This window comes from Heterodontus francisci, chromosome 13 (assembly GCF_036365525.1).
Source record: "Heterodontus francisci isolate sHetFra1 chromosome 13, sHetFra1.hap1, whole genome shotgun sequence".
Classification (NCBI taxonomy): domain Eukaryota; kingdom Metazoa; phylum Chordata; class Chondrichthyes; order Heterodontiformes; family Heterodontidae; genus Heterodontus; species Heterodontus francisci.
The window spans coordinates 9,455,453-9,471,635 of NC_090383.1; the positions used below are offsets into that span (position 1 = coordinate 9,455,453).

The following is a 16,183-nucleotide window of genomic DNA, read 5'->3' on the forward strand; positions in this document are numbered from 1 at the left end:
CGCTGGAGGCCATCTGTGATTTGGGTTCAGAAAACAACAGAACCCTTGGTGACTTGGGGAAAAATGGTTACAGAGAAACCACGTGTCAAGGTTTGTGGAGGTCAGGAGGTCGGCTCACTGTTTGGGGTCTGGACGTTGTTTTCAGTTTTAGTTGCGTTATGAACTGTTTGAAGACAGTTGGTGTTTTCCTGTCAAGGGGATAAGAAATCACCCACCTCACCACCACCTCTACCTTTCTGAAGAAATCCCGCCAGGATCCAGTGTGGGAAAATATCTCTGATGTCGTATAGCTCTTGAGGAGCTGACTAATATCCTGCAATTCAAGTGTGTGCTGGCGAACAAACCTTGGCCACATTTCTCCTTGAATGCCTTCTAGAATAATTCTCAACATCTCCAGAACAGACTGCTTCTGAAACAAACCCAGTGACCCATGTCCGTATACCCAGATGCCCGACCATATCTTTTTTGTCCAGAATTAGCAAGTATTTGGCCAAAGTAATTTTTGTCTTTTTTTTTTGTAGCAGACCTCTGCAGAGTGAATTGCTAAATTTTTTCCAGTGTGTGTGTGTAGTTGGGGAATTTTTAAAAAGGGAACTTTCATATTTTAATTGATGTGTTAATGCTTTGCTTCATTACTGGTTAAGTCTTGTTTTATAATAAACTGATAATTTTGTTGTTGTTAAAGAAATTTGGTTGGTGTATTTTGTTTTGCCTGGGATAAAAAAAAATAGAGATTGGCTGTATCGGTAACTGGGTAAGCATTTAAATAGTTGTTGTAACCTGTGGAGAAGTGGAACTAGAAAAGACAGTGCACACCCGCACCTCGGTCGTAACACTAAGGAGACATTTCTTCACGCTACCCCAGAGGGTTGTGGATGCACCATCATTGAATATATTTAAGGCTGAGAGAGACTGATTTTTGGTGTCTTAGGGAATGAAGGGATAGAGGGAGCAGACTGGAAAGTGGAGTTGAAACCCAAGATCAGCCATGATATTGAATGGGAGAACAGGCTTGATGGGACATATGATCTACTCCTGCTCCTATTTCTTATGTTCTTATTGGAGGTTACAGCACTTCAAGTGTATATCCAAGTACTTTTTCAATGTAATGAGGGCATCTACCTTTAGCACCCTTTCAGGCAGTGAGTTCCAGATCCCCACCACCCTCTGGGTGAAAAGATTCCCCACGAATCCCCTCTAAACCTCCTACCTCTGTGCTCCCTGGTTATGGATCCCTCAACCAAGGGGAATAGGGCCTTCCCATCCACTCTACCTAGACCCCTCATAATTTTATACACTTCAATTAGGTCTCCCTCAGCCTCCTCTGTTCCAAAGAAACCAACCCTTACTGTATCCAATCTTACCTCGTAACTAAAATTCTCCAGTCCAGGCAACATTCTCGTAAATTTCCTCTCTAGTGCAATCGCATCTTTCCTATAGGTTTTTTGAAGCATTTTTTTTTTGTAAAAGTACGCTCTAAAACACTACCCAATTGCACTGGTTTGTGGAACATTTTACATTCGGTGACATGCAAGTCAGTTTGAGCGAAAACTTGCAAAAAAGAAACAGATCTTAAATCCAACATAAGTTTGAGCACAATTTGCATCCGGATCATCAATTGTGCCCAAAGTGGGATCTCTACCCCCATATGTACACTGAAAACACCCCATTCTACTTATAACTGTATCTCTAGAATCCATAGCTAAGTCAGTGCTGTCAGACATGGAGTGGCACAACGTCCTCCCAACTAATAGCAGGAAAATAGAAACCATTTTCTTCAGCCACCACCATAAACTTTGCTCCTTTGCTGCCCCCTCCTTGGATCCTGAGTTGTTTACATCTTAACCATCACCTGTTTCCACCTGTACAACATTACCCTATCCACCCTTACTTCCAATCCTACACCCATCTGTATGTGTGCTTTTTGTCACCTTGACTTGATATTCCAACACACTCTCCTTCACTAACTCCAATGTGCTCAGAATGTAGTTGACCATATTCTGTCCCATATTAAGCCCTGCTTGCCCAGGATTCCCTATTCTCCTGACCTACACTGACTTCCTGTCCTCATAGTCATAGAGTCATAGAGAGATACAGCACTGAAACAGGCCCTTCGGCCCACCGAGACTGTGCAGACCAACAACCACCCATTTATACTAATCCTACATTAATCCCATATTCCCTACCACATCCCCACCATTCTCCTACCATCTACCTACACTAGGGGCAATTTACAATGGCCAATTTACGTATCAACCTGCAAGTCTTTGGCTGTAGGAAGAAACCAGAGCACCTGGCGGAAACCCACACGGTCACAGGGAGAACTTGCAAACTCCGCACAGGCAGTACCCAGAACCGAACCCGGGTCACTGGAGCTGTGAGGCTGCGGTGCTGACCACTGTGCCGCCCCTATGTGTCCTATGGTGTATTAGATCAAAGCTGCTCATCCGCATCTTCAAATCCCTCCATTACCTTGACCTACGTTATATTTGCAACTTTCTTCAGCCTTGTTTCAATTTACCCCATTTTCCATCTCCCTCATACCTCAGAACCCTTTAGTCTTCTAGCTGTAGCTAAAGGCCCACTAACCAAACCGAACCCAACGAGACCTGACGACATGTTTCGGATTCAGGTCGGGTCGCTCTTCCAGGTCCGGCTTTTGGGCTCGGGCCGGGTCCAGGTCAGGGACACACAGTAAGTATTGCGCTGCTGGGAAGTTGAGTTTAGTATGTGTCTACTAAAAAGCCTACCTGAGCTGGGAGTTCGGGATGTCAAGGAGGGAAACTGAGTCTGCGCAGTGAGTGAGCGAGCGTCTCTATGACGTCATCGCGCTCATGCTGCAGCTTCCTGCAAATTCGGAATCACAAGGTAGGTAAAGTGAACATTCCGGTGGTCAGGTGGGGTCAGACGCGGGATAGAGTGGAGGGACTCGGGCCGGGTCAGCTCGGGTCCGATGTGGTTCTGTCGGGTTCAGGTCGGGTTTTTTTTCCTGACCTGAGCAGGCCTTTAGCTATAGCCTTTCTGTACTCTTCTTTCACTTTACTGCCACCATTGATGAGAGAGCTTACAGCCGCCATGGTCTCATTCTCTGGAGCTCTCACCTTAAGACCCTTTGCCTCTTCACTTTAATTCTCCTTATACTGCCTTTTCTATCTCTCTTCACCCACCCCCATCCTTTTCTCTTTCCTTTTCACATTCTCTCTAATCCTTTTCTCTCTTGTTTTCTGTTCTCTGCCCCTCTCCCCTTTCCTTTTTTCTCACTTGCCCCTTTCACACTGCTTTTCTCTCTCTCAGCCTTTCCTTTTCTCTCTCTCTCGCTACTTTTCTCTCTCTCATTTCTTTAAAAGTTTTCCCCGAACCCATCTGTTTGCCCAGATCTTCAATCACTTTCTTAGCATCTGTTTCCTTTTTCCTGTTTGCATTTATTAAGTGCAATTGGAATTTTTAAAATGTTAAAGGTATTATAAAAATGTAAATTATTCACTTGGCCTTCATTCCTCTCCAAAGCAACACCACCAAAAACCGATTATGTGTCATTCATTTATTCTGTTTGAGACTTGTGCACAATTTGAATATCATTTTTGCCAATATAAATGCAAGTTCTTTCTCAAACCAAGAAACTGATCAATTTAAAATATATAAATAAGTAAAAATTTATCAAAATTCATAAAAATTTTCTCCTAACCTTGATTTTCATCTTGACAGATGTGTGTTAGGAGGCTGTTGGAGATAATAAGGCCTGATGATTCTCTGATCAGTTATGCTGCTAATGCAGATGATGAGTGGATGAGTCGGATTTGAACAATCCGACAAGTGGATCTAAGATGGTCAGGAGTGCTGGTAGAGCTGATATCCGTCTTGACAAGTGCAGATCAGGAATTCTGGAGAGCAGTTTTTAAGATCTGCTTCTCACCAGTTTCTCCATGCAATTTGGTGTCCAAGTCTCCTCTTAGCCCAGAGGTCTTGCACATTTTGTCCAATGCCCTCATTAAGGCCCCAAAAATTATTCAAATCCACTTGTTACCTTGACATGCTATTCCCGAGTTGCTTTGTCAGAAATATTCTCAGTGCCTACTTGAAAAGGGTATTGGAGAGAAGTAGCAGTCAGCCGTTTTGGGAGTGCGCTCTTAAAGATGAGTGCCATTATTATCTTCAGAAAGTACTTCTCCTGCAGTAATCATTGGATAGTATGATTTGCTTTTTGGTCTGTCTCTCTTTGCATATGCTTCTGGTTTGGGTTTGCTTTTTTTTTTATTTTACTTTTATTTTTTTGTTCGGTGTTTTGCATGCATGACTTGCTGACTGCGCGCTGTCACAATTTAGAAGGTGGGCATCCCCAAGATTATAGGAAGAAAAAATAAACACCTGCTTAAAAAAAAAGCAACAGTCATAACAGTTAAGAACATTGGCCCAGATTTTCCTGCAAGGTCAGCTTTCTACACTACATTTATGTGACGCATTCTAGTCCCTCCAGCACTGTAACAGGACTATATAATTTGTCTTGATGTCTAACTGGTAATTCATTTTATTATTTGTTCATGGGATGTGGGCATTGCTGGCAATTTGTTGCCAATCCCTAATTGCTCTTGAGAAGGAGGTGGTGAGCCGCCGCCTTGAACTGCTGCAGTCCTTGTGCTGTTAGAAAGGGAGTTCCAGGTTTTTGACCCAGCGACAGTGAATCAATGGCAGGACAGTTCCAAGTCAGGATGGTTAGTGGCTTGGAGGGGAACTTGCAGGTGGTGGTGTTCCCATGCGGATGCTGCCCTTTGTTCTTCTCGGTGGTACAGGTCGTGGGTTTGGAAGGTGCTGTTGAAGGAGGCTTGGCAATTTGCTGCAGTGCATCTTGTAGATGGTACACACTGCTGCCACTGTGTGTCGGTGATGGAGGGAGTGAATGTTGAAGGTAATAGATGGGTGCCAATCAAACAGGCTGCTTTGTCCTTGATTGTTTCAAGCTTCTGAAACTGTTGTGGAGCTGCACCCATCCAAGCAAATGGAGAGTATTCCATCACACTCCTGACTAGTGCCTTGTTGATAGCGGAGAAGCTTTGGGAGCCAGGGGGTGAGTTACTCGCTGCAGAATTCCCACCATCTGACCTTTTGTAGCCACTGTATTTATATGGCTGCTTCAGTTAAGTTTCTGCTCAATGGTGACCTCCAGGATGTTGATAGTGGGGGATTCAGCGATGGTAATGCCCTTGAATATCAAGGAGAGATGGTTATATTCTTTCTTGTTGGAGATTGTCATTGCCTGGCACTTAAATGCCATGAATGTTACTTGCCACTTATCAGCCCAAGCCTGAACAATGTTCAGGTCTTGCTGCATGTGGGCACGGACTGCTCCCATATCTGAGAAGTTGCAAATAGTACTGAGCACTGTGCAATCATCCAGCAAACATCCCCAATTCTGACCTAATGTTGAAGGATAGGCAATTGATGAAGCAACTGAAGATGTTTGGGGCTAGGACACTACCCTGAGGAACATCTGCAACAATGTCCTGTCACAACCACACCACCTTACTTTGTGCTAGGTTTGACTCCAACCAGTGGAGAGATTTCCCCCCTGATTCCCATTTACTTCAATTTTGCTCAAGCTGCTTGATGCCGCACAGTCATATGCTGCCTTGGTGTCAAGGGCACTCATTCTCACCTCACCTATTGAGTTCAGTTCTTTTGTTCATGTTTTGACCAAGTTTCTTATGAGGTTTGGAATGAAGTGGCTCTAGCAGAACCCAAACTGAGCATCGGTGAGCAGGTTATTGCTGAGTATGTGCCACTTGATAACACTGTCAATGACACCTTTGATCACTTTGCTGATGATTGAGAGTAGACTGATGGGACGGTAGTTGGGCGGATTAGATTTGTCCTGCTTTTTGTGTACAAGACATACCTGGGCAATTTACCACATTGTCGGGTAGATGCCAGCTTTGTAGCTGTACTGGAACAACTTGACTAGGGGCATGGCTAGTTCTGGAGCACAAGTCTTTAATACTACAGCTGGGATGTTGTCAGGGCCCATTTCCTTTGTTGTATCCAGTGTTTCAGCCATTTCTTGATATCAGGTGGAGTGAATCAAATTGGCTGAAGACTGGCATCTGCGATGCTGGGACCTCAGGAGGATGCAGAGATGGATCATCCACTCAGCACTTCTGGCTGAAGATGGTCACAAATCGTTCAGTCTTGTCTTTTTGCACTGACGTGCTGGGCTGCCCATCATTGGGGATGCAGATATTTGTAAAGCCTCCTCCGGTTAATTGTTTAATTGTCCACCTCCATTCACGAGGTGGTTAGATCCTTGAGGACTGCATAACCATTACAAGTACTGTCATAACATGTAATGTTCTTTAGGGGAATGTGTAGAGGAGTGGGACAAATTATATAATTATTTCAAAAAGCCAGCACAGGTTTGATGAACCAAAAGGCCTCCTCCTGTGCTGTAAGATTCTATGACCCTACCCCTTTTAATTACTAATTGAAGGACAAGATAGAAAATTATATTACAAAATGCATTTTTAATTCCATATGCATTACTTTGACATAGCCTTTCTAGACTTTTCCCCCCCTGGTAAGCATGAAGATGAAATATGCTTGTAGTTTAATGAAAGGAAATGCTTAGAGATTTTGCATCTAACAGAAATAAATAAAACCTGGTCATACTGGAATTCATGTAACCCAGTTAAAAATAAAAGTGTTACCTTTATGATTTACAATCTAAATGAAGGAAGCTTTGGAAATGAGAGCTGAAAACAGTTGTGTGTTCATTTAGAATTGCAAGAGTGTACCTTTGTGCATTGGGTGGTTGAACTTGTGCAATGCAATAGATTTGAGGCACTAAAATGGTAGAGTTATTAATTGCGCACGCTCCCATTCATCATGATTAATTTGGTTTGTCTGAGTCTTGTTCTGCTACTTAGAGGAGACAAGTGTTTCTGCAAGCAGGAAATATTTTTCCATTGCAGCTTATCATTAAAGAACAGACTGCGCAATGAGCCGCGTGAAAAATGGCCACTGTCACTGAAATCTAGAACAAACCCCCAGAACAGTTCCAAAAGCAATAAAATGGAAATGAAAGGCAGGCACTTGAAAACATTTGACTTGAATTCTTATATATGGGATGACATTGTAAAACATTGATATTTAAAACTAGATAGTGTTTGCTGATTAGAATCTTCTCCTTGCTCTTACATCTCATTTCAGTTCAATGTGCTTTATGCTGATAAATATGCTTTGAACTAATATATGTAACTTTATAATAAACAGTGATTATGGATATTAACATTGGTACTTTTCTTGAGGTTGAAGGTTACTTATACATCGCTGGTGCTGCAATCACCTTATTATCTGTACTTGAGCAGTAGGTTGTAAAGACTTCATTAAGTGAAAATCCATGACATGGTAAAATATTGGGTTAACAAAAGCCGGCGAGATTGTTTTTTATTTCAGTTGCATGATTGATTGGCTGGTCGGTGTATGCTAGCAAAATTTTTGAATGTTTTTTCAATGCCAGGAAAAACAGGGCGTTTGCATTTCTTGATTGAAGCTGAAGAGAAACATAAAATACGAAATAAGCTTTACAGTGAAAGCCTTTGAAGCTAGCATTCTACCTTAAAGAAATGTAATGCATTTAGATAGTAACATTTCATCTTTAAACTAACCATTGAATTGAAAAATGAAGTCCTATGTTGGGCTTATTCCCTGTTCATCTGACAACAGAGGCTACCAAATCAATTTCATATATTTTTTTACAAGTTAACATTTCAGCATTAAAGTGTAGCCAGCACGAGAGAATTTTGCACTTCTGGGGGCAGCCATTTTGTTTTTAGCTTGCCCACCATAAGGCTGAAGAGAAAATTCTTGTACGCCTGACATCTCAACGGCATTAATCAGCTTTATTGCTTTAATAGTACTGTTATGTCAGTAAAGCATAATTTCATCTGTTAAAAGTATTCTAAAATGTTTAAAATAAAATGCTTTTTTAAAATCATCCTGTTCTCTCCCGTTCCATATTTCTTCTCTGTTTACCAGGTTTTGTTTGCCTTTATTTAATAGCTTTTACCATTGGAACAAGAAAATTCTTCCTATTTTATTCCAGTCAACTCCCTGATACGTTGAGTCATTGACTTAAAAAATTGATTCAGATGTTGGATTTTACACAATTAAGAAACCACACATTAAAGTTGGACTTTTTTCTTCCACTGAATGACCGTGTGAAGCTTTGACACCCTGTTCATGCTGGTATCAGATGTTTAAAGTACAGACCTATAACCTGGAAGAGTGGGTGTACTGAAACATATTACTTTGTCAGCAGCAGCATGGGTTTTTTTTTGAAAAAGGCAAAAAAGTGCAAGCTAGCAGGAAAAAAGATGAAAAGGGTTGCCAGCTGCAGGGATACTGCTCTAAGAATTCCACATAACCATTATTAATAGGAATGTAGGAATGAGAGTCAGCCATTCTTCCCCTCTGGCCTGTTCCTGCCATTCAGTGAGATCATGGCTGATCTGTATTTTAACTCCATCCATGTGTGCTTTGGCTCTGTATCCTTTTATATACTTTCCTAGCAAAAAAACTATTGATTTTTACATTTAAAATTATTAATTGAACTAGCCCCTACTGCTTTTTTATGGGAGAGAGTTCCACACATATACCACTTTTTGCATGAAGAAATGTTTCTTAATTTTTCTCCTGAATGGCTCTGATTTTAAGCTAATGTCACCTTGTCCTAGACTCCCCCATCAGCAGAACAAATATTTGCTATCATTTTTAGGAGGGAATATTTCGTGCTTCTGAAAGCATGTCAGTAGTGGAGGATGGTACATCTTCCAAATTATATCTCCATGTTCACACCTACATCAGTGATAACATGGGTTAGATGCACTTCTTTTGGGCCTCCTTATCTCGAGAGACAATGGATACGCGCCTGGAGGTGGTCAGTGGTTTGTGAAGCAGCGCCTGGAGTGGCTATAAAGGCCAATTCTGGAGTGACAGGCTCTTCCACAGGCGCTGCAGAGAAATTTGTTTGTCGGGGCTGTTGCACAGTTGGCTCTCCCCTTGCGCCTCTGTCTTTTTTCCTGCCAACTACTAAGTCTCTTCGACTCGCCACAATTTAGCCCTGTCTTTATGGCTGCCCGCCAGCTCTGGCTGGTTAGATGCACTAACTCAGCGCTATACCAACAACTTACCTTGGCTGCAACCTCATAGACTGACTAGGCTCATTTCTTTGAAGAGCTTAACAGCCTTCAGAGAGAGGCATCTTTTTTTTCCATCAGCCTGGACTTGGATAAACCAGTATTTCTGAGGCAAGAGGACAATGTTATAACTCTCTGTGCTACAGCTTGATAATTCAGTGTGTTAAGTTACCAATGGAGAACAGAAGAGGTTGAGATGGGTTTGTTGGGTAACATTGAATGCTTCAATTAAATTGAATGTGAAATCCAGTACAATACATTGAGAGAACAATATAAACCTGTGAAAGTTAATTAAATCATGATTGATTAGGGCCACAATGTGTTAAGTAAAATTAACCCTGTGGTCTTTTTGCACCTCAGATTAGTTTCAAATGATGGCAAAATGAAAAAGAATTTAATGGTATATATTACCATTACCCCAGATAAATACCATGCACAGCAGCATTATGTTGTGTGACAGCCTAGTGTTTTTCCAACTCCTTTCATATCTACCCAGTAACTCTTGGCTACACCTCTAAAAGATTTAGCTTGTTCTCGAGTAATTTTCACCCTTCCTGGCTTCATTTTTAACCTGTGCAGTCCACTGAGGGAGAGCTGCACTGTCAGAGGTGCTGTCCTTCAGATGAGATATTAAACCAAGATACTGCTTGACCTCTCCGGTAGATATTAGAAAAAACAATGGTACTATTAGAAGAGGAACAGGAAAAGAATGGTGTTCTCTGGGGATTGCGATTCCATACGAATAGGGTTTAAAAACTCCCAATTCTCAGCAGAATTTGTCAACAGCAGCTTGAAATTGCTGGGTCGGTTAAAGAATCCTTTCCCACTTGGTTGTCTTGGTCTCTGGGTATGATGTTGCAAAGTAGTATTTTAGAAACTAGAACTCTTACATGCTTTCCTCTCGCACTCCTTTTCTTCCTCTTTGCTTCCACATTTCAGAATTTGTCCACTGCCTAATGGTAATTTTGTGTGTTTCTCATATTGTCAATTTTATTTCTGTGACTGCATATTCAACTGTGTCAGAAATCAAAGTGGTCCTGGGGCATCAATTGGATCACCTGATTGGCTGAAATTTTTTTTATTTATTCATTCATGGGATGTGGGTGTCACTGGCTAGGCCAACATTTCTTGCCCCTCCCTAATTGCCCTTAAGAAGCTGGTGGTAAGCTGTCTTCATGAACTGCTGCAGCCCTTGGAGTGTAGGTACATCAACAGTGCTGTTAGGAAGGGAGTTCCAGGATTTTGACCAATCGGCAGTGAAAGAACAGCGATATAGTTCCAATTCAGGATGGTGTGTGACTTGGAGGGGAACTTGCAATTGCTGGTGTTCCCATGCATCTGCCACAGCAGATGACACGAAAATTGGTGTCGTTAATAGTGAGGAGGAAAGCCTTAAATTACAGGACGATATAGATGGGCTGGTAAGATGGACGGAGCTGTGGCAAATGGAATTTAATCCTGAGAAGTGTGAGGTGATGCATTTTGGGAGGACTAACAAGGCAAGGGAATATACAATGGATGGTAGGACCCTAGGAAGTACAGAGGGTCAGAGGGACCTTGGTGTACTTGTCCATTGAAGGCAGCAGCACAGGTAGATAAGGTGGTTAGGAAGGCATATGGGATACTTGCCTTTATTAGCCAAGGCATAGAATATAAGAGCCAGGGAGGTTATGATGGAGCTGTATAAAACACTAGTTAGGCCACAGCTGGAGTACTGTGTACAGTTCTGGTCGCCACACCTATAGTAAGGATGTGATTGCACTGGAGAGGGTACAGAGGAGATTCACCAAGATGTTGCCTGGGCTGGAGCATTTCAGCTATGAAGAGAAACTGAAAAGGCTCGGGTTGTTTTCCTTAGAGCAGAGAAGGCTGAGGGGGGACATAATTGAGGTAAAATTATGAGGGGTGTTGATAAGTTCGATAGGAAGAAACTATTTCCCTTAGAGGGGTCAATAACCAGCTGGTATAAATTTAAGGTAAGGAGCAGGAGGTTTAGAGGGGATTTAAGGAAAAAAATTCTCACCAAGAGGGTGGTTGGAATCTGGAACACACTGCCTGAAGAGGTAATAGAGGCAGGAACACTGACAACATTTAAGAAGTGTTTAGATGAGCACTTGAAACTCCATTGCATACAAGGTTATGGGCCAAGTGCTGGAAAATGGGATTAGAATAGTTTGGTGCTTGATGGCTGGCACAGACACGATGGGCTGAAGGGTCTGTTTCTGTGCTGTATAACTCTATGACTCTATCTGCTGCCCTTATCCGTATAGGTGGTAGAGGTCACAGGTTTAGAAGGTGCTGTCAAAGGAGTCTTGGCGAGTTTCTGCAGTACATCTTGTAGATGGTACACACTGCACGTCCGTGATGGAGGGACTGAATGTTGAAGATGGTGGATGGGGAGCCAATCAAGTGGGCTGCTTTGTTCTGGATGGTATTGAGCTTCTTGAGTGTTGTTGAAACTGCATCCATCCAGGCAAGTGGAGAGTATACCATCACAGTCCTGACTTGTGCCTTGTAGATGGTGGACAGGCACTGGGAGTCAGGAGGTGAGTTACTCGCTGCAGAATTCCTGGCCTCTGACCTGCTCTTGTAGCCACAATATTTATGTGACTAGTCCAGTTCAGTTTCTGGTCAATGGTAACCCCCAGATTGTTGATAGCGGGGGATTCAGCGATCATAATGCCTTTGAACATCAAGGGGAGATGGTTAGATTCTCTCTTGTTTGAAATGATCATTGCCTGGATCTTGTGCGGCACAAATGTTACTTGCCACTTATTAGCCCAAGCCTGTATGTTGTCCAGGTCTTGCTGCATCTGGTAATGGGCTGCTTCAGTATCTGAGACGTTGAGAATGGTGCTGAACATTGTGCAATCATCAGCAAACATCCCCATTTCAGACCTTATGATTGAGGGAAGGTCATTGATGAAGCAGCTGAAGATGGTTGGGCCTAGGACACTACCCTGAGGAACTCCTGCAGTGATGTCCTGGGACTGAGATGATAGACCTCCAACAACCATAACCATCTTTCTTTGTGCTAGGTATGACTCCAACCAGCGGAGGGTTTTCCCCCTGATTCCCATTGACCTCAGTTTTACTAGGGCTCCTTGATGCCCATACTCAGTCAAATGCTGTCTTAATGTCAAGGGCAGTCACTCTCACCTCACCTCTGGAGTTCAGCTCTTTTGTCCAAGTTTGGACCAAAGCTGTAATGAGGTCAGGTGCTGAGTGGCCCTGGAGGAACCCAAACTGAGCGTCGGTGAACAGGTTATTGCTGAGCAAGTGCCGCTTGATAGCACTGTCGATGACCTCTTCCATCACCTTGCTGATGATCGAGAGTAGACTGGTAGGGCTGTGGGACAGGACATACCCAGGGATGGTAATGGTGGTGTCTGGGACGTTGTCGGTAAGGTATGATCCGAAGAGTATGACTATATCCGGCTGTTGCTTGACTAGTCTCTGGGACAGCTCTCCCAATTTTGACACAAGCACCCAGATGTTAGTAAGGAGGACTTTGCAGGGTCAACAGGGCTGGGTTTGCCGTTGTCGTTTGGAGTGCTTAGATCGATGCCGGGTGGTCCATCCGGTTTCATTCCTTTTCTTAGAGTTCATCGTGGTTTGATTCAACTGCGAGGCCATTTCAGAGGGCATTTCAGAGTCAACCACATTGCTGTGGGTCTGGAGGCACATGTAGGCCAGACCAGGTATGGACGGCAGATTTCCTTAAAGGACGTTAGTGAACCAGATGAGTTTTTACAACAATCGACAAAGGTTTCATGGTCACCATTAGACTAGCTTTTAATTCTAGATTTATTAATTGAATTCACATTTCACCATCTGCCATGGTAGGATTCGAATCCTTGTCCCCAGAGGATTAGCCTGGGCTTCTGGATTACTAGTCCATGGCATTACCACAACGCCCTGCCTCCCCTACTACACCACCGCCTCCCTCCCCCTTTGAAGTGGATGCTTTTCTCTGGAATCTTTCCTGACTATATTTCAATATAATCAGTGTTTCAGCTAATGAGAAACTTTTGATTTTTTTTTGTGCTGCAGGCAGTTTTAATGTGTCACCCTAAACATTTAATATGCAATATATTATACACAAGACTTTTAATGAATATAGATTTTTGCATCAGTCATATGGAATCATCTCCATTGAAAGAGGATTTCTTTCCCTCAATAGAACCACATTTTATATTGGGTCTAGGCTAGAAATGTAATTATTATCATTCAAATTTGACATGTGACATTCTTCAAATGTAGTGCTGAGTACAGAACACCATGTGGACAACTACACCCATTGCCTTTATTGATGTTGTTTGACCATGATCCTACTTTATGCAAATCCTAACAAGTGTTCAAAGGAGAATGAATTACAGCAGACTAGCTTTAGAATTACTGTGCAATCATCAAAGTTGCAATGGTAAATGTCTGGTCGAGGGCCATTCATTGCAGTCATGATGGGAAAGACCAGCTCTACAGCGTTTCTTCCACAATGCATTGCTAAGTTGAGTCAAGGCTTCCAAAAGCTAAGTTTTCCCCCATCCTTTGGAGACAAGGATATAAAGTGCTATTGCTACAATATTCTCGTCACTAAATTTTATGCAGTGAAATTAATTTGAAAACCGAGGAGGGAGATCAAGTAGATCTAGAATAAAAACCCTGAAAATTGGAAATGCATCCCAGTGTTTTTCAAGGTTATGCTTAAAAATAAAAACCTTATTCACATTTGCTGCACGTCTTCATTTGAAAAATGACTAACAAACAACATAAGACTTTGTTGGCAAATGGAGCAAAAATACGTTATATGCACTTCCAGTTCTAGTGATGAGAATAACACTGAATATTGCGTACAGAATAGCAGTTTGAAAAAACTTGTTTTAAAATTAAAAAATACTAATCGTATTGTTGCATGATAGTAAAAAAATATTTAATGTTGTCCTCATGTTGAAATTTGGCATTTTAATCTCTAAAGGGCTAGTATATTTTCATGTAAGTTGTGAGATCTATGCTATTCCTCCTATACTACTTCTGATAATTCAGTCATTTTCAATGATAATTGAATTATTCAACAAAATCAAATTATGCTGTAATTTGACTTCAGTCACTGTGAATTAGCTGGAGTGGACTCTAATAGCAATCATCAAAATTATTTTGATCTTTTCATTGACATTAACCAACAGAAAATATTTGACAAGTGGAACATTTAATAAAGAACAGAAAATGCAAGAAATACACAGCAGGTCTACGATGAAGATTGTCTACTCAAAACTTTACTTGATCATTTTGTTTTTCAGATGATGACTGATGTGTATTTCCAGCAGTTTTGCTGTTTATTTCAAATTTTCAGCAGTTGCAGGTTTTTTTCCTAGACCAGGGATAAAGAATGAGGGCGAGATAAAGGGAAGAACAGTATGAGGGCAGAGGGAAGAATAGTATGAGGGCAGAGGGAAGTCCTTAGCTGAGAGTGCCACCATTGCTCTAAAAATTAAATCGTGAGTTCCTAACCTTATTTATCCACCAATATCTAAACCCCACCACTTCTCCCCCCCATGCTTCCCCACTCAGTCTCAGTTGATCAGAATTGAGTCATATCTACCACCTTAATGATTGGCAGTTCTCAAATATTTGAGACCAACTGGAAAGGATTGGATGGACAAACCAATCAGATCATGCAAAACAGATGGACAACACAGACCAACACCAGATAGGCATTTTAAAATAACAATGGATGTGAATATTTGTCATTATTTACAATTTTGCTCTCAGAGAAACATAGATTGTTCTAAGTAAAGGATTACATTCAGCTTTAAAGCATTGACTGTTGTGTTCTAATATTAAACATGATTCAGTGTACCCTCTGTATATATAAACTGATTTATTTTTTGTTACAGACTATAGTCAGAGGAAATCGAGCATGGAAAGACACCTCTTTAAATGGCCTTTTGGAAGAGTTCAATGATATTTCTGTAACTCGCTCAAACTCTCTGCGTAGAGAGAGTCCTCCTGCTCCACCACAGACAAATTCCAACCATAGCCTGTGCAGTCCTGAAGAAAATGGCTACAGCCATTATTATGTCAGACATTCATATGATATTGAATCTTCAAAAGATTTTACAGCAGGGAAATGCAAAGAACAGAGCAATCATGCAGAAGACTGGGAGAAACATCACAAATATAACAAAGCTGCCCAGCAAAATGGCCAGGATTCTAACAGAGTTCGGTCTATAGAAGCATTTTACTTAGAAGATAATGTACACAAGACAGATTTTGGTAGATTGCCACCAGACTACTATGCATATATGGTGTCAAAAATTAGGCCAACAGACCACATTGTGACTAGCAGGGACTCCCCAAGAGCACCAAGTTCACCGCCAGTTCACAGGAGACACCTACAAAGTACACCTTCTAGAACTGCTCAGAGAGAAATTCCTAGGGAAAAATTGGAATACAAAGAGAAAGACTGGGGTCCAGAACCCCAAAGGGAAGACTTGGACAAACGACCAAAGTCATCCTATGTGACACAGACAAGCCCTCAACCGACTATGAGACAGAGATCAAAATCAGGATCTGGACTGCAGGAACCAAGTGTGCCATATGCTGCCAGTGCATTTAAGTCAACACATCCCACTGGACATGCATACAGTTCATACACATATCCCAGGCTGTCAGAGTCGACGGCTGTATCATGCATTCCGAAGGTAAATTCCACTTTCATATTCAAACCTTCAACACTTGTATTCACATCTGCATTCCATCACTGTGTGGCACTGTGTGGTTTGATTTCCTTGGATCTCCATTCCCCCTAGCTGAAATTTAACACCCCCACCTCTTTTTGGCTGATTCAAATGTACTTTTTTAATTTTAAAGCAAATGCTTTCTTCTAAAGGCTCTTAGTCTCAATGGATTTAAAAAGCCTACAAGAAAAACATGATGATGACGTTTATAAGACACCTTGATAAGTAAAGAAGTTATATATTACAAATATTAAGTGTAGA

At 41.8% G+C, this 16,183-nt stretch overlaps 1 protein-coding gene across 4 annotated transcripts in view; it reads left to right on the forward strand.

The window, feature by feature from the left end:
• The window catches only part of pak5 (p21 protein (Cdc42/Rac)-activated kinase 5), a 225,675-nt gene that overhangs the window by 148,860 nt on the left and 60,632 nt on the right, over window positions 1–16,183 (forward strand). For all 4 annotated transcript variants that reach the window (XM_068044337.1, XM_068044340.1, XM_068044339.1 and 1 more), the window contains exon 3: window positions 15,080–15,886. In XM_068044337.1, the coding sequence (XP_067900438.1) occupies window positions 15,080–15,886 (807 nt within the window). The remainder of the gene's footprint in view (window positions 1–15,079; window positions 15,887–16,183) is intronic.